General features: G+C 42.5%; 1 protein-coding gene across 1 annotated transcript; it reads right to left on the bottom strand.

Moving 5' to 3' along the window:
- Window positions 1-256: 256 nt before the first annotated feature.
- On the bottom strand, window positions 257-21977 carry LOC130129661 (thioredoxin domain-containing protein 6-like). Its single transcript, XM_056299251.1, has 11 exons — window positions 21945-21977; window positions 21468-21525; window positions 20740-20843; window positions 20058-20129; window positions 19362-19481; window positions 6006-6134; window positions 3461-3567; window positions 2926-3110; window positions 2680-2824; window positions 2123-2314; window positions 257-467 (listed from the first exon to the last, which is right to left on the bottom strand). The coding sequence occupies exons 1-11, from the start codon at window positions 21975-21977 to the stop codon at window positions 257-259; spliced, it is 1356 nt and encodes a 451-aa protein (XP_056155226.1).
- Window positions 21978-23305: the final 1328 nt, after the last annotated feature.

Genomic DNA, 23305 nt, shown 5'->3' with positions numbered 1-23305 from the left:
TTTTTTGGATGGCTTTGGTCAAGTTTTTCAGGTCGGTTTAAATAGTTTTTTTTTGTGTGTGGTGGTAGTGAGGATGAAGGTATTTTGCTAAGATTCAAATTCATGCTGTTACAACTTCATTTACGTGAGGTTTGTATAATTTTCCGAGCTGTTGCAAAAACAGTGTGTGCTCAAGTTTCTTTCTTTTTTAATTCTTCACACAGCATTTACAGATTATGGTACGGTGTGCATGCTCCTGTCCTATATTTGCTATATATTACAAAGGTTGTTCTTCAAAGATAAAGCTGATGTTCTCTATGGCATGCTGAACATTTAACGCCTCACTAGTGGCATTCTCCAGGATGCTTCCGACAAACTTTGCATGCAAAGAGTTTGGTTCAAGTCTCTCGGCCTTCTCGGGACTGGTCATAGGTCTCCATTTTGACATGGCGTAGTTTTTACTCAGGATCATCATGACGGAGAGACCCCTGCAAAAATTAAGTAATTTTCAAGAGTTTTTCACTTTCTTTTTTTTTTGTGCAACTAGACAAACCTCAAATCCTGAAGATCAACATTGAAACAAATTTCCGTTTTGATAACATCTATTGCTGGCATATGTAAGAAAATGGTTAATCCATGACTATCCAAATCAAGGTTGTTGTTTTTTCCTTTCTTTTTGACTGTCTAGTCAGTCTTGCCCAGGTAAAATGGCTTGGTGTTTAACATTGTAGGCAAATATGGAAGATAGCAAGTTTGATATAGAAGCAAAATTGGTGTCTAGCATGTTAAATTTTATCCAACTAGACCAAATGGTGAACTGATGTAAGAGCATATGGGAGAGGACACATCACTAAAATTCAGACAGCCAAAAGTATTGATCAGTAACTTACTGTGTCATGTATCTAATCAAAGGACCGTTGACGACCTTGCCCTCATCATCACGGTCGAGCTCTGCAGCTATATTTTGTATTACGGCTGCCTCTGTGATCAGTGACACGTTAAACCCTGCTTCTTTGAAGTGTCCGATAATCACATCTGTAAAAGGAGAATGTTCCTTGCATATAACAATACTTTGCATAATTTACTCTGGGACAAAATTGAGATGTGATTACTGGGAATGTGGGGGGGTGGTGAACCTTGAAACAAAAGTCACTGTACTTGCAGTCTCCTTCACAAAACATATCTCTTTTTGAAAGGGGTTCTCCTACAAGCACTACAGGTGTGGCTTGAATATACAATCTACTGTGCAGGACTTGAAAAGGAACAGCTTTTGTGCTTCACTGAACTGCATTAACAAATGCTGACAGGAGGCCAGCACCGATTTACTCCAATGGAAACACTGGCATTAAAGTTTCAGAACATCAAAAGAGGCTTGATTAGTAACCTTGATCAGAGAGTAAATCTCTCCAAGCTTCAAATTCATCCTCCATGGAACAGTTCCAAGTAATGTTATTATGTTATATTCATGTTAAAGTAATTTTATTGCATCACATTTCAAGATGGTACACTGGGATTTACACCATAGGAATATACATTTTAATCTTTTATAGTTTTTTTCAAACGTTTTCTGCAGCCCTTAAGAATCATGTCAGACTCAACATCTTATGTTTATTTCGCTATCGAACAAACATTTTTACCTTTGTGCTCAAGTTTGACGCCAGCCGTGATCTGCTCCGAGGAAAAGAAATCGCAGCGGTCTCTCTTCTCAGATGAATTACTGACACAAGGCTGTTCATCTGGCACTTCAACAAGCCTGACCCATCCATCGCATACTGGTTAATGATTTGGGAAATTTTCTTCCTCTTCAAATATCATTAAACTTAAGCAGTCAAGTTGTTGCAAACAATCTTCAGTTGCAGTTACATTTGAGATCAGTATCAACTCTGTTTGGGCACTAGCCTCAGGTAAGGTTAAAGGGATGGTTCGGATTTTTTGAAGCGGGCTTGTGTGAGGTATTTCTCCACAGTCAGTCTATTACCTACAGTAGATCGCGGTCGGCATGCCCGCACTTTGGAGAAGCAGGCAGGACTATACACGAATCTGGATAAGTACCGGAAGTACACAAGTTGCCATTACTAAATGTTGATTCATAATGATGTTCAGACATTTATAAATTATCAGCTAATGCTTGTAAATGATGTACCGTGAGCAGATACTACTCATTTGAAGGGTGAGGGTCTGATATGTGTTGCAGTAACTGTCAGAATCCACAGGGTGAAGGAAGTACCTCTCTGAAGAGTCCTCCTCTGTCTCCTTCTGTGTTTCTGGAGCCACAACACCTCTCCAGCGCTGAACTGCATCTTCTTTAACCAAAGCCAATGCTAGCAACGGCTCACTAAATACAAGATGGGATTGAAATTAAAGTAGGTTCATTTTGGTTTTTCAACTCTGAAATAAATACAGCACAGTCGAATGGAAAATACAGCTCATCGGATCACATACATCAGATGGCAGTTCATTATTAGAAGTAGGCTATAAAGACACTAAAATGTCTCACTATATATGTTTATGGGGTGTACTGCTTAAAACATGTACATAAACATCCTTATAGAGATTTCTTTAGCTCTTGATTTGTTTTGCTTGCAGCATGCTTTCAGTGTACGATGTTGGGAGGATTAGTGATGCAAGGTATGTGAATGATTTCCATTCAGTCTGGCTTGGTGCTAAACATATTGCAGGGTTGGTGTGAAAAAGTCAAACCTGGTGACAGGGCTGATGAGAGCAGAGAAGTTTGTGTTGTTTTGCTGCTCCTTGTAAAACACTGTGGCCTGTTGCTCAGACAGCCTCACTTTCCCTTGGATGGTTATCTGGAAACTACAACGTTTGACTGTTTGAAGGATCTCATCTAAGGGCGAAATAAAAACAAAGTGGACACATTTTTTATGTACAGTGTCTTCTGAACGTTTTCTCAGGAGTTTCACTTCATCATGCTGTTGTTTGAAACACCTTTCTCTGTGAGGAGATTGGGGTGAATGAGCACGATGGTCTTCAGGATTCGAGGATTGGAGGATTCCTCCTCCACCCGTGTCGCTCCTGTCATGCCAGCAGTTGGGAAGAAGAAAGCCAGCTGTCTACTGGACAGTTCATTAGCATCTGTCCAGCTGTGGTCTCTGACTGATTCCTCGTCTGGCCTATCAAAAAGAATATTATTTTGTACCCTTTGTCAAACTATCACAAGACAATAAGATACTGAATGCCAGCAGTATAGCCGTTTTTGTCCTGTTCTGATTTTAAGTGCTTTATGTTCAAACAGGTTTTCTGGCAGTATCATGATTCTTATACCATAACCGTTCCATTATTAAGTAACAATGAGTGTGATTTTTGTGTTATGATAATTATGAGAAACAAGGTCCAACAGAGGATAGAGACTGATCTGTGCCAGGGGTCTGAATCCAGGCTTGGGCCAGGGATTCCTCATATTATTGGACCTGCCAATCAAATGTCATTTTCTTGTCTCTATGTTTGTGCAGAAAGAATAAACCTTTTCTTTGGTTCGACAAGCTCTGCGTGATCCGAGTTGAGGACGCTGGTCTTCCCCTTGGAGAGAATCATAGCATGGACGGGCCCACTGGTCATGGCTTTCACAAACTATTTCAAAAAAAATTTTTTTAAAATGAGTGTCAGAAGCACTGGAGGATCTGTACAACTGTGAAATTCTCTCTTTTTTGTTCAGTTATTGTGAATTTTACATTTTTGATCAAAACAACTTTCAGCATCAGCTGTTTATTTTCTTAACTGGGTTAACATGACAGGGATCCAAGTCGTTCACAGAATAATTAAAGAAGGTTAAATCAACTCACTGAATTCAGATTTTGAAAACAAAATGGTATAAACCCGTTGGTACCACAGGTAAAAAGAAAATTTCATACCTTTTCATTTCTCTCTTTGAAGAAATCACGAACCTGCTCCTTGTTCAAGACACTTTCCACTTGTGCTACAATGGAATAGCCAGCGCCTAAAGCCTATCCAAAAGTATACAACAAAAATCCCCTCAGCCTGGGCTTCTTTTTCTAGACTGCTAATGAAAGTATGGAGCTTTTATCTGATATGAAGTAGAACAGGTTAAGATACACAAATATCTGATTTCATGCACACACGATGGGTTGTTTTTATGCACACCCGTCCTTTTCCCCTCTGTGTTGTAGTGGAAAATCCTCCAGGTCTTGATGCTGAATCTTTGCTTTGAAATAATTTTATTCCGTTTCTTTTGGATGATGGTGCACTGAGATTAAACTGGAATAATTACCGGAAAAAAAATTAACATAAAAAAAACCCATTAAAAATCAAATAAATCACTGAAAGGCATTTCTTTAAATAAAAAACAAAATTAGAAAGTAACAGAAGGGATTTAAAAGTGACAAGTATTTTTTTTTTACTAAGCTCACTAACACGATACACTGATGAGCCAAAACATTATGACCACTCACAGGTGAACCGAATGACGCTGACCATCTCCAAACAAGGCCACATGTCAAGGTCTGGGTAGATTAGATGGTAAGCGAACAATCAGTTCTCGTAGTCAACGTGTTGGATGCAGGAGAAATGGACAGGAGTAAAGACCTGAGCGACTTTGACAAGGGCCAAATTGTTATGGCCAGAAGACTGGGTCAGAGCATCTCTGAAAACTACAAGGCTTGAGGGGTGCTCCCGGTCAGCAGTGGCGAGTAGCTACCAACAGTGGTCTGAGGAGGGACAAACAAAGGCTCATCGATGTGCGAGGGCAATGAAGGCGATCCTGTCTGGTCTAAACCGACAGAAGGTCTACTGTGGCACAAGTCACAGAAAATTTTGATGATGGTTATGGGAGGAATGTGTCACAACACACAATGCATCGCACCCTGCTGCGTATGGGGCTGTGTAGCCACAGACCGGTCAGAGAGCCCATGATGACCCCTGTCCACCATCGAGAGCTCCTACAATGGGTACACAAGCGTCAGAACTGGACCTTGGAGCAGTGGAAGTAGGTCGCCTAGTCTGACGAGTTCTGTTTTCTTTTCAGATCACGTGAATGGCTGTGTACGTGTGCACCATTTACCTGGGGAAGTGGTGGCATCAGGAAGCACTGTGGGAAGACGACAAGCCGGTGACAGGAGTGTGATGCCCTGGGCAATGTTCTGCTGGGAAACCTTGGGTCCGGTCAGTCATGTGGACGTCAATTTGACACGTGCCATCTACCTAAACATTGTTGCAGACCAGGTACACCCCTTCATGGCAACGGTATTCCCTGGTGGCAGTGGCCTCTTTCAGCAGGATAATGCGGCCTGCAACACTCCACACATTGTTTGGGAATGGTTTGAGGAACTTGATGAAGCGTTCAAGGTGTTGCCCTGGCTTCCAAATTCTCCAGATCTCAATCCAATGGAGCATTTGTGCTGGACCGACAAGTCCGATCCATGGCGGCTCCACCTCGCAAGTTACAGGACTTGAAGGATCTGCTGCTAATGTTTTAGTCCCAGATACCGCAGGACACCTTCAGGGCTCTTGTAGAATCTATGCCTCAGCAGGTCAGAGCTGTGTTAGCGGTACATGGAGGACCAACAGCATATTAGGCAGATGGTCATAATGTTTTAGTTCATCAGTGTGCACTCCCTTTGTTCATAGCATTTTAAGTTTGCAAACACACATATTAGCGTTCCCTTACTACTCTATGCTCTTGTGTGCTCAGCACTAATGTGTGCAATCAACAGTACCTTTAACATTTAGAAAGGCTGAAAAACAATGGGCTCTGTCATGTGACCTGCGGGGCAGTGTGTGTATACTCTTGGTAAAGTTTAGCAATCAACACCAGATACACAAGGAAACACTTGATCCACCGGGACTTTGTTAAATTACAATAAGTAAAACTAATCTTTATAGCGCCATCTCCTGCGATAACACTTTAAAAACTCCAGCACAAAAATAGAAGGAAACAATTTTATTCTACGTACCATTCTGGTTCTTCAGATTCCTGATTGAAAAAAATGGACAAGTGAGACATCCCCATGCCCAAAGGGAAATGGAATTCAGATTTGGTAACATACACTTACTTTTTTGGTGATTTCCTCAGCTTTGCCTTTGAACACAGAATCGGGTTTTGTGATGACCACGTGGTAGACCCCATCCTCTGACAGCTCTGAGACAGGTACAAAGATCATATATACTGTATGTTCTCCATCCTAATTAACATGGTTGAAGTGAAAATATTCATCACAAAAATCACACAGAGAACAAGTTGTGAAGCACTCTTGTTATTGAGTCCAAGCAGGCAAGTGATTTTCTGAAATTTTCCAAAGAATTAGACCCATGTCCACTAGAGAACGTAAAAAAATATATTCCTGTATTGTTTTTTATGGAAAGATGACAGCTTCGACCTAATGAAGAGCCCTGGCTTCTTTTTACAGCTCCACTGACACCAGGCGCGGATTAATGCACAGGTTCTTCTAGGCTGCAGCCTAGGGACCCCATGCGTGCAAGGGCCCCGGAGAGGCCAGACTATTTTTAATTATTTTAAATTTACTTAACAGGAAAAAAAAAACCTTGACCCCTACTGGCCCAAAAGAAACATTTAAAAAATTAAGCAGCTGATTGGGTAGATATGTGGGCCACATTTATCCAATCAGCTGCTGGCCATATCATGTGGCCAGGTTCGTCAATTTGGTTTTTAAATGATATGTCACTTCTATGGGCACCTTCCTTTGGAGGTTTTCTGGGCATGGCCAACTGGGAGGTGACCCCAGGGTAGACCCAGAACTCGCTGGAGGGACTACATGTTCAATCTGGCCTGGGAACACCTTGGAATCCCCCAGGAGGACCTGGAGGGTGTTGCTGGGGAGAGGGATGTCTGTAGTGCCCTATTTAGCTTGCTGCCACTGCGACCCGACCCGGGAGAAGCGGCTGAAGATGAATGAATGAATGAATGAATGAAAGAACATCACTGCTACTTGGCACCACAGCAGCAAAATGTCATAAAGACACTATGATAGCAGAGGACAAAAAGCAAAATTGCTTAAAGAACAGCGTGACCAAGATCTACTAAAGAAAATCCAAAAATTGACTTTATATTTCAAGGCTGCTGAATTTTCATCTAGTCGACAAATGCATAATGAAGATCCACAGCAGGAGGACTGCCAGCTAAGGGCTAACATTGGTGCAGTTGAAACAACTGCAATGGGAGCTGCACCTAGCTCTAGCCATGACAAAGACGCCAGCCACGCTGACCACGACCGTGCCACACAACCATCTCACTCAGATAAGGAGTCAGAGGAATTGACACTTCAACCACCCGAAATACCAGTTGCTGTACCTCCAACACCCCAGGAATTAGCCACGATGTTCCAATTGCCAGAGATGGGCAGTATTTGAATTAAATGTATTTAAAATATGTATTTAATTACATTTAAGTATTTTAAAATAAGATGTAATTTCAAACAAAATACTTTAAGAGCTTGTATTTTGTGTATTTGAAATACTTAAAATACATTATATAATCTGATTTTATTCTCAAATAAGATACAGTTTTATCTTGAGGTTGAAACTGTAGAAAAAAAACAACAATTAGGCTAATATTTATGCGGCACGGTGGCGCAGCGGTTAGCACAGTTGCCTCATAGCAAGAAGGTTCTGGGCTCAAGCCCCGGGGTAGTCCAACCTTGGAGGTCGTCTCGGGTCATCCTTGGTGTGGAGTCTGCATGTTCTCCCCGTGGGGTTCCTTCGGGTGCTCTGGTTTCCTCCCACAGTCGAAAGACATGTAGGTCAGGTGAATGGGCCCTACTAAATTGCCCCTAGGGGTGTGTGTGTGTGTGTGTGTCCTGTGTGATGGCCTGGTGGCCTGTCCAGGGTGTCTCCCTGCCTGCCACCCAATGACTGCTGGGATAGGCTCCATTATCCCTGAAAGCAGGATAAGCGGTTCAGATAATGGATGGAATGGATAGAGATATAGCACTCTATTTATGACTTTTCCTGTAACCAATGTAAGAAGGGAGCGTTCTTTTTCAGAACTGAGACTACTTAAAAATAGACTGAGATCCCGTTGCCTACCAACACGGGGATCACTGGTTCGAATCCCCGTGTTGCCTCTGGCTTGGTCAAGCGTCTCTGCAGACACAATTGGCCGTGTCTGCAGGTGAGAAGCCCTTGCGCCTCCTCTGGTCGGTCAGGGCGCCTGTTCAGGGGGGGCTGGGGGGAATAGCGTGATCCTCCCACATGCTACGTCCCCCCTGGTGAAACTCCTCACTGTCAGGTGAAAAGAAGCGGCTGGCTACTCCACATGTATCGGAGGAGGCATGTGGCAGTCTGCAGCCCTCCCTGGATCGGCAGAGGGGGTGGAGCAGCGACAAGAACAGCTCAGAGGAGTGGGGTAATTGGCCAAGTACAAGAGAAAAAGGGGGAAAAGTCACACACGCAAAAAAAAAAAAATGGACTGAGATCCACAATGTGCCAAAACAGACTGAATCACCTGTCTCTGATGTCCATTGATAGTGATATCCTGTGCAAAGTGGATTTTACCAGCCTCATTAGGACTTCTGTCAGAAAAACAAGGAAGAACAACTTCTAAAGGTAGGAATACATATTTATGATTGTGCTGCTGTTGCATTATTTCTGTTATGTTCTGCTGCTGTTTTTATTGTATTTTTATGGCTTTGTTTTATTGGAGTATTGGACAGCGGTTCAATTTGTGTAATATTCCTAGCACACTTTTACACATGGTACTAACTTACTTTTTTCCCACGGTGCACGCAAATTCTGCCGTAGGCTTTGTGTGGCAAATTGTGGTCACTCACTCACTCATGGATGACCTGAAAGGGACGTTTAGTAGGAGGCACACACATCCTAAATGTTGCACGCTGTACTACGCCTACATGTGTAGTTCAGGTCCGCCATTGGCCTGGACAGTTTCATGCTCGTTTTCTGGTAAAGCGTGAGGAGTAAGGGGGTCCCACACAAAGAGTAGCCTAGGGGCCCATGACCACCTTAATCCGCCACTGACCGAGGCCATCCCGCCTCTTTGTACAGTAAAGCATAACCTCGACTTTAGCTGAAGGGCACTACACATCAACGTAACTTCAAGTGCCACTAACAAATAAGGACGAAGGAGAGGCAGGACCGGAGAGGAAACAAAAGACAGACCTACTTCACCAAAGCAGAGAAGGAAAATCAAAACACATCGCCAGGTTAACAGTACTATATCAACCATTTCAGAATACAGAGAAAAATATCAAACAAATATATTTCCTACATATACTACACATGTCATGATAATATCCCAAAATGTTTTTATAATCTCATTCCTCTGTTTTTTCTTATGAAATCTGCAATGGGGGGGCAGGTGGCGTGGCAATCTATTCCATTGTCTACCAACATGGGGATCGCCGGTTCGAATCCCTGTGTTACCTCTGGCTTGGTCGGGCAGCCCTACAGACACAACTGTCGGTGTCTGTGGGTGGGAAGCTGGTGTGGGTGTGTGTCCTGGTCGCTGCACTAGCGCCTCCTCTGGTTGGTTTGGGCGCCTGCTCAGGGGGGAGGGGAACCGGAGGGAATAACGTTATCCTCCCACGCGTTATGTCCCCCTGGTGAAACTCTTCACTGTCAGGTGAAAAGAAGCGGCTGGTGACTCCACATGTATCGGAGGAGGCATGTGGTAGTCTGCAGCCCTCCCCGGATCAGCAGAGGGAGTGGAGCAGCGACCGGGACGGCTCGGAAGGGCCCCTTTTCCCCCCAAGGGGAGAAAAAAAACGGGGGGGGGGGGTTTCAAAACAAAAACAAAAAAAAACAAATCTACAATGTGGAATTTTTGTCTCCCCCTTCTGGCAATGAAGTTAATTACTTCTCTTTTGTCAGCGCTCTCCAATGAGGAAAAGCTACACCAATGGTTTTCTGTTTGACCTCGCCATCTATCGCTTTCTTTTTTGACTTTAATCCTTCCTCTGAACGCCAAGTTTCTTTTTTATCTGGAGCATCAGAAACTTTTCTTGGCAGCTCCTTAGGTTTTTCCGCCACAGCATTTTTTTTTTTCAAATTCCATAATTAAATTTTAATAATACAAGCAAGTCAGGGCGATCAAGGATAGAGATGGAAAAGTGCTGACAAGTAAGGAGAGCGTGTTGAGAAGGTGGAAGGATTACTTTGAGGGGCTGATGAATGAAGAAAATGAGAGAGAGAGTGGGTTGGATGATGTGAGGCTAGTGAGTCAGGAAGGGCTGTGGATTAGCAAGGAGGAAGTGAGAGCAGCTATGAAGAGGATGAAGAGTGGAAAGGCAGTTGGTCCTGATGACATACCTGTGGAGACATGGAGATGTTTAGGAGGGATGGCTGTGGGGCTTTTAACTAGATTGTTTAACACAATCTTGGAAAGTGAGAGGATGCCTGAAGAGTGGAGAAGAAGTATACTGGTACCGATTTTCAAGAACAAGGGCGATGTGCAGAACTGTAGCAACTACAGAGGTATAAAGTTGATCAGCCACAGCATGAAGATATGGCAAAGAGTAATAGAAGCTAGGTTAAGAGGAGGAGAGGTGACGATTAGCGAGCAGCAGTATGGTTTCATGCCACGAAAGAACACCACAGATGCGATGTTTGCTTTGAGAACGTTGATGGAGAAGTATAGAGGAGGCCAGACGGTTTGGAGACAAAGCAAGAGAGGCAAGATTGAGATGGTTTGGACATGTGTGGAGGAGAGATGCTGGGTATATTGGGAGAAGGATGCTGAATATGGAGCTGCCAGGGAAGAGGAGAAGAGGAAGGCCAAAGAGGAGGTTTATGGATGTGGTGAGGGAGGACATGCAGGTTGCTGGTGTGACAGAGGAAGATGCAGAGGACAGGAAGAGATGGAAACGGATGATCCATTGTGGCGACCCCTAACGGGAGCAGCCGAAAGTAGTAGTAGTAGTAATTAAATTTTAATAATACAAAAATACACAGAATTGTTTGCTTGCAACATAGCACTCATACTCTACCACACATACAGCAAGAAAACAAGCAAACTACCGCATGGAGATTGGCAGCCAGGGGTATCACGTCTTATATTACAGAGTATGTAGAGACGCTGAAAAGTCCTCACATTTTGAGGGTTTTAACAGCTTTGGTGTTGTTGGAAGTTGAAATAGTTTTGACATAACGCCTGACTTCATGTTTCAAATACAATAAATAAAGGTTTTTGGTTGTTAAATTTACATTTGTGAATGTGAAATTTGCCTCATAAAAGAAGGAGGTTGATTAGAAAGTACTTATTTGTTTTTGATCGGGCATCACAGAAGCCAAGCAATACATCTTTGTATAACAAGGAGAAATCATTACATAAATATTTCTTGCTAAGTTTACACACAGCTTTCCAAAATGTCTGAGTATACGGGCATGTCCAAAATAAATGTAAGGTGCTTTCATTACCGTTTTCACAAAATGAGAAGATTGTCTCAATGTTATCCTTCATTTTCTGAAGATAACTTTTAGCTGGGTAATATCTATGAATTAGTTTGTAGCTTCCCACCCTTATTTTATTAATGATAAGGTATTTTAATGGTATGGCCAGACTTTTTTCCAACTGATGTTAGCAACAAAGATGTTCCAGTATGGAATAACACCAGGAGTTGTAACAATTTCTTTTTTGAACAGGTGATCTACTTGTCTGTTGCGGGCAGAGGGGCTAGACATAAAGTATTTTCTCCCTACCTGGGTATTGTAAGTGTAACGTGCATGGATAAGTAGACACATTGGTCCTTGACTAACGGGTCGGACCCTTTAGTCGACGTGTCTCCCACTCCGCGAGCGACAACGTTAACCAGTCGACTAAAGGGTCCGACCCGTTAGTCAAGGACCAACGTGTCTACTTATCCATGCACGTTACACTACCCCCCTCCTTCGGGAAGCGCGTCCCCGGGCTTCAGCATATCAGCTCCCCCACGCCTCTGGGTGCACGCGCTTCCGAAGATCTCACGGCCTCACCATCCCACTTCTGACACCAATGTAGCGAATTCGGGGGGCAGTCTGGGATCGCCACAACCGGGACGCGAACCTGTGGCTCCCACACCGCAGGCGACAATGTTAACCAGTCGACTAAAGGGTCCCACCCGTCAGCCAGCAGCCAATGTGTCTACTTATCCATGCACGTTACATAAGGGTTACGCTGAAAGGATCAAGATGGCTGCGTTTTAACAACATCTTTCAGGAGCACAGTAACCCCTTGGGAGAGAGCATCCATGACAATAGAACATTTTTTGGGAGTCACAGGAATACCCTATTTCTCAAAAAAATTCTGAATAGGTAAGTAAAAGCCCTCTGAATTGAACAGCTGGTTGACTAATAAAATATTGTCGAACCAGTTCTTTAAAGAAAGAGATTTGTCCTTTATAAGGAATATTTTTATTATTCCAAATTAAATAATTGTGGGGAGAGAAATTGTGCTTGTATAGTAAGGATCAATAAAAAAGCATTTGATTATGAAAATTTGACAAAAGGGAGGGTATTTTAGGGGCGCTGTATTACACATTAATACAAAAGGGAGGCCACCTAGCTAGGGGAATATGCAGTTAGGGATAAAGTTCCATATAGATACAGGGTTGGACAGAAATTGTTTGATCCAATTGATTTTCCATCCATCCATTATCCAAACCTCTTATCCTGCTCTCAGGGTTGTGGGGATGCTGGAGCCTATCCCAGCAGTCATTGGGCGGCAGACGGGGAGACACCCTGGACAGGCCGCTAGGCCATCACACAGGGAACACACACAGGGAACACACACACACACACACACACACACACACACACACACACACACACACACACACACCTAGGGACAATTTAGTATGGCCGATTCACCTGACCTACATGTCTTTGGACTGTGGGAGGAAACCGGAGCCCCCGGAGGAAACCTATGCAGACACGGGGAGAACATGCAAACTACACACACAGAGGACAACCTGGGACGACCCCCCCAAGGTTGGACTACCCTGGGGCTCGAACCCAGGACCTTCTTGCTGTGAGGCGACCACGCTAACCACTGCGCCACCGTGCCATCACAATTGATTTTGAAAGTGTTATTTAAAGAGGAAAAATCAAGAAAATTGAAACCGCCCAACTCTGTGGTATTCATAACCACAGTCCTTCACTTTACCGCCATAGCTTCCAAGCCCAGAAGCTTTCTCACAGATAGCCCTGAAGACAAGGCAATCAGAGGCATGCAAATGCTTTCATCACATGGCACTACAGCGCTGGAAAAGCAGTCATTGCTGGCTGACGTAAAATGCATCACTACCTATCTCTTCCGGTGTGCCAGTGCGGGAACGTCGCCAGACACTAGATTTAAAACTCTGGTATACTGCGACATACAGAGAGATTTACCTGGCGGTGACGGGCTTAATCATCATGGTGTGAACTCGTGTGGCCAGGGCTTGAATATCACAGATATTCATTTATATGTAAATGTGCCACACTCTAGCTTTAAAATGCAGTTTGAACAATAAAAGAGAAACTTCTGATCACTGCATTTATATTTATACAAGATCAGCAAGTACACATCCTGCCAGGCTGGCAGTACTGAGTTCATCAAAGGGCTCATGAATAAACAAAGTCGGAAAAAATGCAAACGTTCATTTAAAGTCATTTGTAACACCATGCATGAAAAAAAAAGAAAACCAAAGGATAAATCTTTTGTTTTGATATTGTAAGTCAATCCTTGTGTATGTATATATATATATGAAGATTGTTGTGTTATTCTATGTTAAGTACACTGAGAGAGCCACGAAACCGGAGTCAAATTCTATGTATGTGCAAACCTACATGGCCAATAAACATGATCCTGACTCTGATGTAAAGGCAGTTTTTTCTTATTATCTAACATATTTCAACAGAGCAGTAATCAAAACTTCAGCATCAGTTGAATTTAAAATGCCTTTTGACATGTCTGTGGAAGTCACAGACACACAGACAGCTGAAGTTGAAATCAGAATCACCTTAATCGCCACGCATATTAAATCTACAATTTGTCTCGCCGACTCATTAATAATGCATGAGTTTTACTGTACCTGCACATAATCCAACATTACCTCCAATCAAAATTTAACATAAATTCACCTTATATTCTTCTGAAACAATCCCTTAACAGTGGACCATAATGTTCTTTCTACCGTAGCCATAGGTTTGTGTATTGTCTACACACCATAAGTCTTGGAGTTTGGAGAAAGACGAGTCAGCATGCTCTTTCTGGCTCTCTGGGTTTCATCCAGGAAAAGTTCTTCCATCTGAGTAGAAGTCAAACAGAAAATGAGTGAAGTCAAGTTCTGTGGTCCATTCGGTGCCAGAGAACAAGGAGGGAGTGTAACTTAATGACACACATTAAAAAACAAAGGGCACAACAGGGCATCTTGAGGAAGAAATGCTGAGAGTATCTAATCAAATTCAAAAAGGACTAAGATTCTCATGTATCTACCATCTACGTAGGCAAGTTAAATAAACCAGTAAATAAAGACTTCTGTACTAAGTGAATTTTACTTTTACTGATCTTTTACAGATATATACAAACCTGTAGGTACTAAGTAAGAAGTAATATATTGTTATTTAAAGTGATCTGAAAATACCAAAGCATTTCCAAAGAAATCAGATTTATAGAATGGGACCCAGTCAGAGAATAACTGGAAATACAGCTATTTGAACTCAACTGTTATCCTTGTTATCAGATGGCAATTCTAGAGCTCATACATGATGCTCACACTCAGGAGTCAGCATAATTCAGTTCTTAAAATGTCAAACTTATATTCTGGTTCAAATTTGAATTTAAAGTCCCCCTCCAGTCATGTTTTAAGACAGAAAATGCTCTGCTTGATCTAATAAATTGTCTGATGTGTTTTTCTGCAAAACAAGTTCAATTATCTTGCTAAAACCCTGAAAATAACATCTACTCCCTCCCTCATTAAAAAAAAATCCAGAATCAGGGGAGTCCGGGTTGCGTGGCGGTCTACCATCACGGGGCTTGCTGGTTCAAATCCCCGTGTTACTTCCGGCTTGGTCGGGCATCCCTGCAGACACAATTGGCCGTGTCTGCGGGCGGGAAGCCGAATGTGGGTATGTGTCCTGGTCGCTGCACTACCGCCTCCTCTGGTCGGTCAGGGCGCCTGTCTGGGGAGGGAGGGGGAACTGGGGGGAATAGCGTGATCCTCCCACGTGCTACGTCGCCCTGGTGACACTCCTCGCTGTCAGGTGAAAAGAAGCGGCTGGCGACTCCACATGTATGGGAGGAGGCATACGGTAGTCTGCAGCCCTCTCCGGATCGGCAGAGGGGGTGGAACAGTGACCAGGATGGCTCGGGAGAGTGGGTAATTGGCCGCATACAATTAGGGAGGAAAGGGGGGGGGGAATACACACACACACATATATATATATATATATATATATATATATATATATATATATATATGTGTGTGTGTATATATGTGTCTATCCCAACCCTCAGTTCAAATCTCCCCCACCCCCAGTCTGCAGCTCCCCACCTCTCTGCCGCTCACCTGTAGTGCATATACCTGCTCACCGTTGACTCTGCTCATCAAACAGCAGCTTCTGCTTGTTACTGTATGCTACACAATGGCAAGTGGTAATATAGGAGTAATTCAGCCGTACATGTGCAAACCGGAAACCAATTCCGAAGAAGAGGAGCAAGTTGGACAGGGTTGCTGTGGCTTGTTAGTGCCAGCGGGGGGAAGGACACACCTGAGGTGAGTTGGTGTGATTGTGGAGTCTTTATCCCCTATGCTGGCTGCTGACACACCGCTTCGCCCTCTTGGGCCAGCATGGCAACTGGAGCCTCACCAAGACCCAAGATTCTTTATTTGTTAAGTTATACAAGTACAAGAGAGTAAAATTCTTGTGTTCCGGCTCCACAACACTGCAGCAACAACACCAATAAAATAACACAAAAAAGCAGTAATAATAATAAATAGTGTGTGGTGTATGTAAGGTGGTGTGTGTGTGCAGGCCCAGCTTTAATTAATGTGCATATGTGTGTGTGGTTGTTTGCATATTTGTGTGTGTTTGTGTATGCCAAGCTACATCTGTGTGTGTGTGTGTGTGTGTGTGTGTGTGTGTGTGTGTGTGTGTGTGTGTGTGTGTGTGTGTGTGTGTGTGAACTGGGCAGAGGTGACTGTACCAGACGAGAGAGATGGCAGTCTGGCGCAGACTGAGAGAGAGAGAGAGAGAGAGAGAGAGAGAGAGAGAGAGAGAGAGAGAGAGAGAGAGAGAGAGAGAGATGGAGAGAGAGAGAGAGAGAGAGAGAGAGAGAGAGAGAGAGAGAGAGAGAGAGAGAGAGAGAGAGAGAGAGAGAGAGAGAGAGAGAGAGAGAGAGATGGAGGGACAGCTGAAGTGGACCGATGCCGGGGTGGAGTTCTGGGCAGTGAGCACGGGATTGAGGGAGATGCCGCGTGTGCCGTGGACAGCACAGTGTGCCAGGCGGGGCCGCTGCCGGTTAGCTGTCACCGTGAGGAAGTGGAACGGGAGAAGGGAGGAAGGGGCACGAGGTGCGCCAGGGAACCACTGGGAAAGCTCTCCGTGCTGGCCTGATCTATGGTTGGCTCTGTCTACTCTTTGTGCCTGTATGTGTGTGTCATAATAAATATATCTGTGACTGATGATATTTGCCTCTGTCCTTCTGTCCAAATCCCCTCATGGCCAACAGACTTGCCACAGTCATGCACAAGTGGTAAGTGGTGTACTTTTGTTTGTGGGCATGTCAGCCCGATGTCTGTAAATAAATTCTGACCATTTCAGTAGTATCGTGGGATTTGTTGGTAGACAGTGGAAGGAAGCACCAGGGTCCAGTTTACATCCATCTCGAGCTCTTCTCTCTCTCAAAATACAGGGCTCCTGTGTGTACCCAAAGTTAAAAAGAAGTCAGCTGGTGGCGGGGCTTTTTCCTATCGGGCCCCGTTCTTGGGGAATAACCTGCCTGCTGCCGTCAGACAATCAGAGTCTGTTGAGTCCTTTAAGTCTAAATTTAAAACTCATCTTTTTGCCTTAACCTACAATTAGTTGCCTTTAAATTGAGTGCTTCACAATCTGTACTGCACGGCAGGTCGGTTTCTGTCTCAATGATTTTACCAACCAGTGTTCTGCCGACCAGATTATAGAGAATAGATTATTGACTATTGCAAACTGTTGTCTTCTCTCACGTCTTTTCTCTCTCTCTGAATGATGTCTTCTCCTTTCTCTTCTTCTGTGTGTGTGAAGGGAGTGATGTGAGTCTCCCTTGTGTGCATGTGCAGTCTGTCCTCCTCCCAGGTCTCCATGGTGATGGTGGTCGCCACCTGGACACTGCTTGGCATCCCCCTCATCACATTTTCTTTGTATATATCTTATGTATACAAAGAAAATGTGACGTATATAATTATGTACACACTCTCCTCCCCATACAATTTTTTTTATCCTGTTTCAACATTATATCCCTCAGATGTGTGACTGTTTGTTTTTTTTGGGGGGGGGGGTTCTACATGGTGACGGTGGTCGCATGGCTCAGGTCCTGGGTTGTTCCGGTGGCGTCTGGACACTGCTTGGCATCCTCCTCATCATATTCTTCATATATTCTATAATGCCAGTTGTATTGTGTAAATTTTGTATGCACAACATCCATTGCACGTTGTGTGTCATGGGAGAGAGATCCTCCTCTGTTGCTCTCCCTGAGGTTTCTTCTTAGTGTTTCTCCCTGTTTAAGGGTTTTTAGGGAGTTGTTCCTTATCCGATGTGAGGGTCCAAGGACAGGATGTTGTGTTGCTGTAAAGACCCCTGAGGCAAGTTTGTAATTTGTGATATTGGGCTATACAAATAAAACTGACTTGACATCCAAAAACTCCACACTCTACCATGTTTGCTGTCAAAACTTTACTCGCTCTCTGTACCAACAACTCCGCTCTGCACAGGAAGTTTCAGGTGTCTTTGCATATTAAACAGCAATTGGCTCTTGGATTTGAGATGTACCAAATCTAGCTTGCCTGGGGTACGTTTGAATCTCACATTTTCGGAAAGTGAACAGACATCTCCCCCTACAGTAGATGAGTGTGAAAACACCGCTCTAGTGACGAACTGCACAGACACAAGTCAGTACAGACCCCTTATCACGTGATGTAAAAGCTGCATTGTAAACAAGATGCGCGCGCAGAGCGTGTGGCAAAACGTGGCCGAGAAACTACGTGCGTACCTATGAAACTCAGATGAAAGCGTATAAAACTTCAAATTAAACGGCAAAAAGTTAGTAATATGAGAAAACTGAAATGTCAGAACATGTTGAAGGTCTAAGCAAGGAAGACAGGAAGCACTACAAGTCGAGACTTACGCTAAGCACTGGAGAAAAACTTCCCGACCCGTTTATGCTTGCTGAAGCTCAGTGGACAAGCGACATCACGAAGTTGCCAAACATCGGCTGGAGGGACATGACTGAACACCTCATAGACACACCAAGTATATTTACCAAAGAATCAATGAAGGTATACGAGTCTTTAGAAGCATACGATTACTTTGCTGGTGGACGTGTCCAAGACTGCTTTTACCATCCATTATCGAAGGAAAACAAGTTTTGCTTCATCAACTCAAAGGTAAGCCCTCGTAGTTTGTTTGTGCGGTTGAACTGTTTGTATTCAACAAAAGTTGAGCTGTTTGTACGGTTATGAGATCGAGGCTGGAGTCAAATTATGACTTCAAACATCGTGACACAAGAAAGCTGATGGAAACTTGAGGAAGGCTTAACATTAACAACTCAAACTTTGGTTTGGCAGTTGCTCTACTAGGACAGTATCACATGTAGAGCTGTTACTTCAATATGTTCAGTCACAATACTTATTTGTGTAAGAAACGGATACATACCAGATATGAAGTGTTCTACGCAAATCTTCGCATTTGATATTTGCTTCTTCTAGTCCTCCTGACTGATGGCATGAATCCACACCTGTTCTTCTTCATTTTTCGATTGGAGTTTTCCCTTTCGGCACGCGATAAAAATGCAGATGCTTGTTGTTACCCTCTTTACGATTTGCACAACTGACAGCGCAACAACTGTGAGGCATTTCGTTTCGTTTTAAATCAATTTCTCCATGATCTCTTCAAAATGAACAAAGTAACGTTTACAAACACAAGACTCGTGGCCCCTTTTTGCCTCACGATCTGCCCATGCACATTTGGCGCATGTAGACAAGGGAACACGTCTACAGTCAAGGTCAGACATTTTGTTCATTCCCGAGTGGAGGGGTACTTTAAATTTTGCAATAAACATATCCTCATTAGAAACAGTAAACTGTATTAATATTGGTCCATTAAAACATATAAAAAGCTGTGTGACATATATGCAGGCATCACCTGATCCACATGCAGCTTTCATCAAAATCTGGTGCTGACAACAAGAAAGGTAGATGATGACCAACTTTCATAAAGTCACTCACCTCCAGTACATACTCACAGCCTAGTTCTTGTTTCTTCTTCTCTTGCTCCACCAAATCAAAAATAGTTTTTTGTAGAAGAGGTCCATTGACTCCCTTTATAATGGAGACCAGTTTACCACTCTGGAGAAAAGATTTTGCAGAATAATGTTTTTGTTGGGGGTTTTTTCTGTTTTTTTTTTTTTTCATAACATTTCCGTACTTGGATACTCTTCTGGTGTCTCTAATGGCTGTTAATATGCTTCACCAAAATAAGTGGATTTTATATTTCTTATCCTTGTTTAGATTTCTTTGTACTTCCATTTGGTTGCATCACAGAATGAAATTAAGAGAGCAAGTAACATTGGCCTTCATCCTACAAATGGGAAGTTGCCATCTTCCCACACCGGAAGGGGAAGACTTTTTACCACTTGTTGTTGAATTAGCCATATGAATACTTGATCCAGTTTATTTCATGTCTTTTAATGTAGATATTATAGCTTACTTTTATGCCAGCAATAATGTTGAAAAGGTAGCCATTTTTTCCATTGGTGGATATCTCAATACAATTTCAATATTAATTGAAATTTCACTTCTGTAGTTTAAAAATCAACCACTTCACATTGCTCTGACTATATCTAACTTAAAAAGAAGGAAAAACAAAAAAAAACTCAAGCAAATCAAAGTAAAAAAGTGAATTTATAGAATATAAAGACTTACAGTGTAGAAGAGGAAAACTGGTTGACATTTTCCCCTGAGTGAAGATAATTCCTGTAAAGAGTCAGCCTCTGCCTGCAAACAAATTCAACAGCATACTGGATTAAAACACCACTGAAAGGATTTTCCCCCCATTTATTTCAAGAAACAACAAAGTTTAAGCATTTCTTAAGCAAAAATTCTTATTGAAATGACTTTTTCCAATATCCTTGTCGACCATCTGGACCAGTCACACCTGACTATTAAAACTGCTTGGAAAAAGAGACACACATAATCAAATGCAAAGCGTTCAGATGGAGTTTATTTGCTCAAAAAAAAAAAAAAAAGAAAAAAAAAAAGAAAAAAAGAGAGAAAATCAAGGCATCACAAGCGAATAGCAGCTTTTTTTTTCTTGTATATTCCTTGATATCTATTCCCCCAACCCTGAAGAAGTAATTTTTCTGTTGCCATTAAGATTGCCCTCCCCCCTTAATTTTATTCGCAAACTGAACCGCTCCCCAAAAAGAAGCAAACACAACATCTTTCCTACAAACAGGAGTTTTTAGTTTTGGACAGATTAATCAGACTATTATGAAAATGAGAACTTGTGACATCCTGATTGACCAACTTAACTCCTTTACGTTTAAAAGTGACAATGTCCAACATTTAGCCAAAGAGATCAATTGATTTAACTCCAAGCACTCACCACGCCAAACTTTAGTATGTCCTCTCCATACTCGGCCTGCAGCTCTTGGAACATTCTTCGCACTGCCTTGCATGGTCCACACCATCTCTGGTATACATCAATTACTACAAAAGAATCCAACGAGTGCAGTCAAAGGAATTGACCTATTACTACTACTATTTCTACTACTATTGCTACAGCTACTGCTACTACTACTAACAGTGTTACTCCTGTTATTATCACTACTGCTGCTTTTGCTACTACTGCTGCTGATAAAATACTATTATCAATATCATAGCAATAGTAGCATTGGCATTATTAGCATTCATATTATTAGTACTATTGTTATTAAGCAGGTAAATCTAACTGAAAACTATTATTTATTAATTTGACACTTTATTTTTGTCTCTTATCTTGTGTTCCCATCTTGACTTGTGCTGACTTGTGTTACCTGACCATTGTTGACTTGTGTTACCTGACCGTTGTTGTTGTTTTGGTTTTTTTGTGAGGGGGGAGATTTTAGTGTTTTGTTTGAAGCACTTTGTGTTACATTTGTTTGCATGAAAAGTGCTACACAAATAAAGTGTGATTGATTGATCTTGCTTAAGTTGCATTGATTTTCATCTTTTGAGTATTTTTTTTACATGAAAACACTAAACTTTGGTTAAAAAAAGAGCTATAAAAATTTAAGAATGTAATTGTCCTCTTTATGATTCTTTGCCTGTTTCATTCTGCCACTTTCTTCATACCAATAAGTGACGGATTCAACAAAGCCTCTCTCCATTGCGCTCCAGTTGTAATTTCAACCTGTGCAACAAAAACAACATCTCCTTAACTAAGTTTTACAAGTTTTCTCATATTTTAGGTAATTATACCAAGATGGCACAAAGGATAACAAGGTATTTCATTAGTTTCGGACAAGCGTGTCAAACAAACATGAGTGATAAGATCATTTAACAAGACAAACAAAAGAAAATGTCAATCAAGTCCTCAGATACCACCAGTACCGCTAGGTTTCTTTGCTACCCGGTAGTTTATTACATTCATCTGTTGTTCCGAGTTATTTCAGCCACCAATCGGGGAGGTTTTACACTTGGAAAAACAGGTAAATGTAATGAACTACCTAACAGAATGGAAAACCAGCAGTGCAAGTGGTATAAGAGGACCTGACTGAGAACAGGAATAAAAGATTATCAAAACAATAGTGACTCGGTGATAGATCTGACCTGAAAATGGACTTTGTTCCTCTTTTCGGCCATTCTCCCTCTGGAAGGAGGTCACAACAGAAACAGACAGAGACTGTTATAACAGATATCTCATCAGATGAACTGCTAATGTTCCAGGCTCGATACATTAAATCTTACTTAAAACACAAGTCCCAAGCACTGTGATGTGCCTGTGCCCATGCTGCATCCAAATCGCCTTACTTTCATAAGCTGATGATGCCAGGTACAATGAAGGGTCTCTTTCCAACTCAAAACTACACCAACAACTGATTTCACCAACTAGTCCTCCCCTGTCTGGTCGAAGTTGTGTTAATCGGTGAAATCAACTGGTGTAGCAATAGGTTGGAAAGAAAACCTGCATACACGTGGCAGCCATGGCCCTCCATGGCACATGATTAAATATCATTAACCCTGCAGCTCACCTCTTCCAACTCCATGAATAGACCACAGTAAGCCTGCAGTGGGCCAAAGATCTAGGTCCATACTTGTCTCTCACCTTGGCCCCAAGCTGACGAAATGATCTGCCAGTCTCCATTAAAGCTACTGACTAGCTAACATCCATCATGACACGTTTATAAACTTTCCTCTTCATGGCCTACCGTAATGCTGAAATGGTCTCAAAGCAAGATTTGTAAACTGTCTATTGGCACCCTGCAGTTAATATGAATCATGTAATACTATCACCGTTGCACCCTTAGTTACTCAGACATGGCTATTGTCTACCATTGAGCTCTCCCTCTACCTGCAATTGTCATTTTATGCTTCTGTGGGGATGATATGCACATCTACAATGTAAGATATGTACATCTACAGTGTAAGTCTTCTTTGGATTTTGATTCTCCTATTTACATGAAATGTACTTGACATGACACGCACTCTTGATATGTAACAAATCTACTACTGATTTATATAGTAGCCCTACTACTACTACTACTACTTTCGGCTGCGCCCGTTAGGGGTCGCCACAGCGGATCATCCGTTTCCATTTCTTCCTGTCTTCTGCGTCTTCCTCTGTCACACCAGCCACCTGCATGTCTTCCCTCACCACATCCATAAACCTCCTCTTTGGCCTTCCTCTTCTCCTCTTCCCTGGCACCTCCATATTCAGCATCCTTCTCCCAATATACCCAGCATCTCTCCTCCACACATGTCCAAGCCATCTCAATCTTGCCTCTCTTGCTTTGTCTCCAAACCGTCCAACCTGAGCGGTCCCTCTAATATAATCGTTCCTAATCCTGTCCTTCTTCGTTACTCCCAGTGAAAATCTTAGCAATATAGTAGCCCTACTACTATTTTGCAAATGTACTGCTATTACCACAACAAAGACATGTTTACTATGTAACGTGCAAATGTGCCTTTAC

The sequence above is a fragment of the Lampris incognitus genome, chromosome 19 (genome assembly GCF_029633865.1).
Source record: "Lampris incognitus isolate fLamInc1 chromosome 19, fLamInc1.hap2, whole genome shotgun sequence".
NCBI lineage: Eukaryota > Metazoa > Chordata > Actinopteri > Lampriformes > Lampridae > Lampris > Lampris incognitus.
The sequence above is the reverse complement of the archived record's forward strand: the minus strand, read 5'-3'. Positions and strand labels throughout refer to the sequence as shown.

Bases quoted from the DNA above. Each gene is read 5' to 3' on its own strand.
- LOC130129661 (XM_056299251.1), bottom strand. From the start codon at position 21,977: ATGGCCGAAAAGAGGAACAAAGTCCATTTTCAG. The intron at 3,568-6,005 runs GTAAGTGTATGT...TTTTTGAAATAG, and splicing joins CTGAGGAAATCACCAAAAAA to TTTGTGAAAGCCATGACCAG. The intron at 3,111-3,460 runs GTTTATTCTTTC...TCTTTTTGATAG, and splicing joins CTTGTCGAACCAAAGAAAAG to GCCAGACGAGGAATCAGTCA.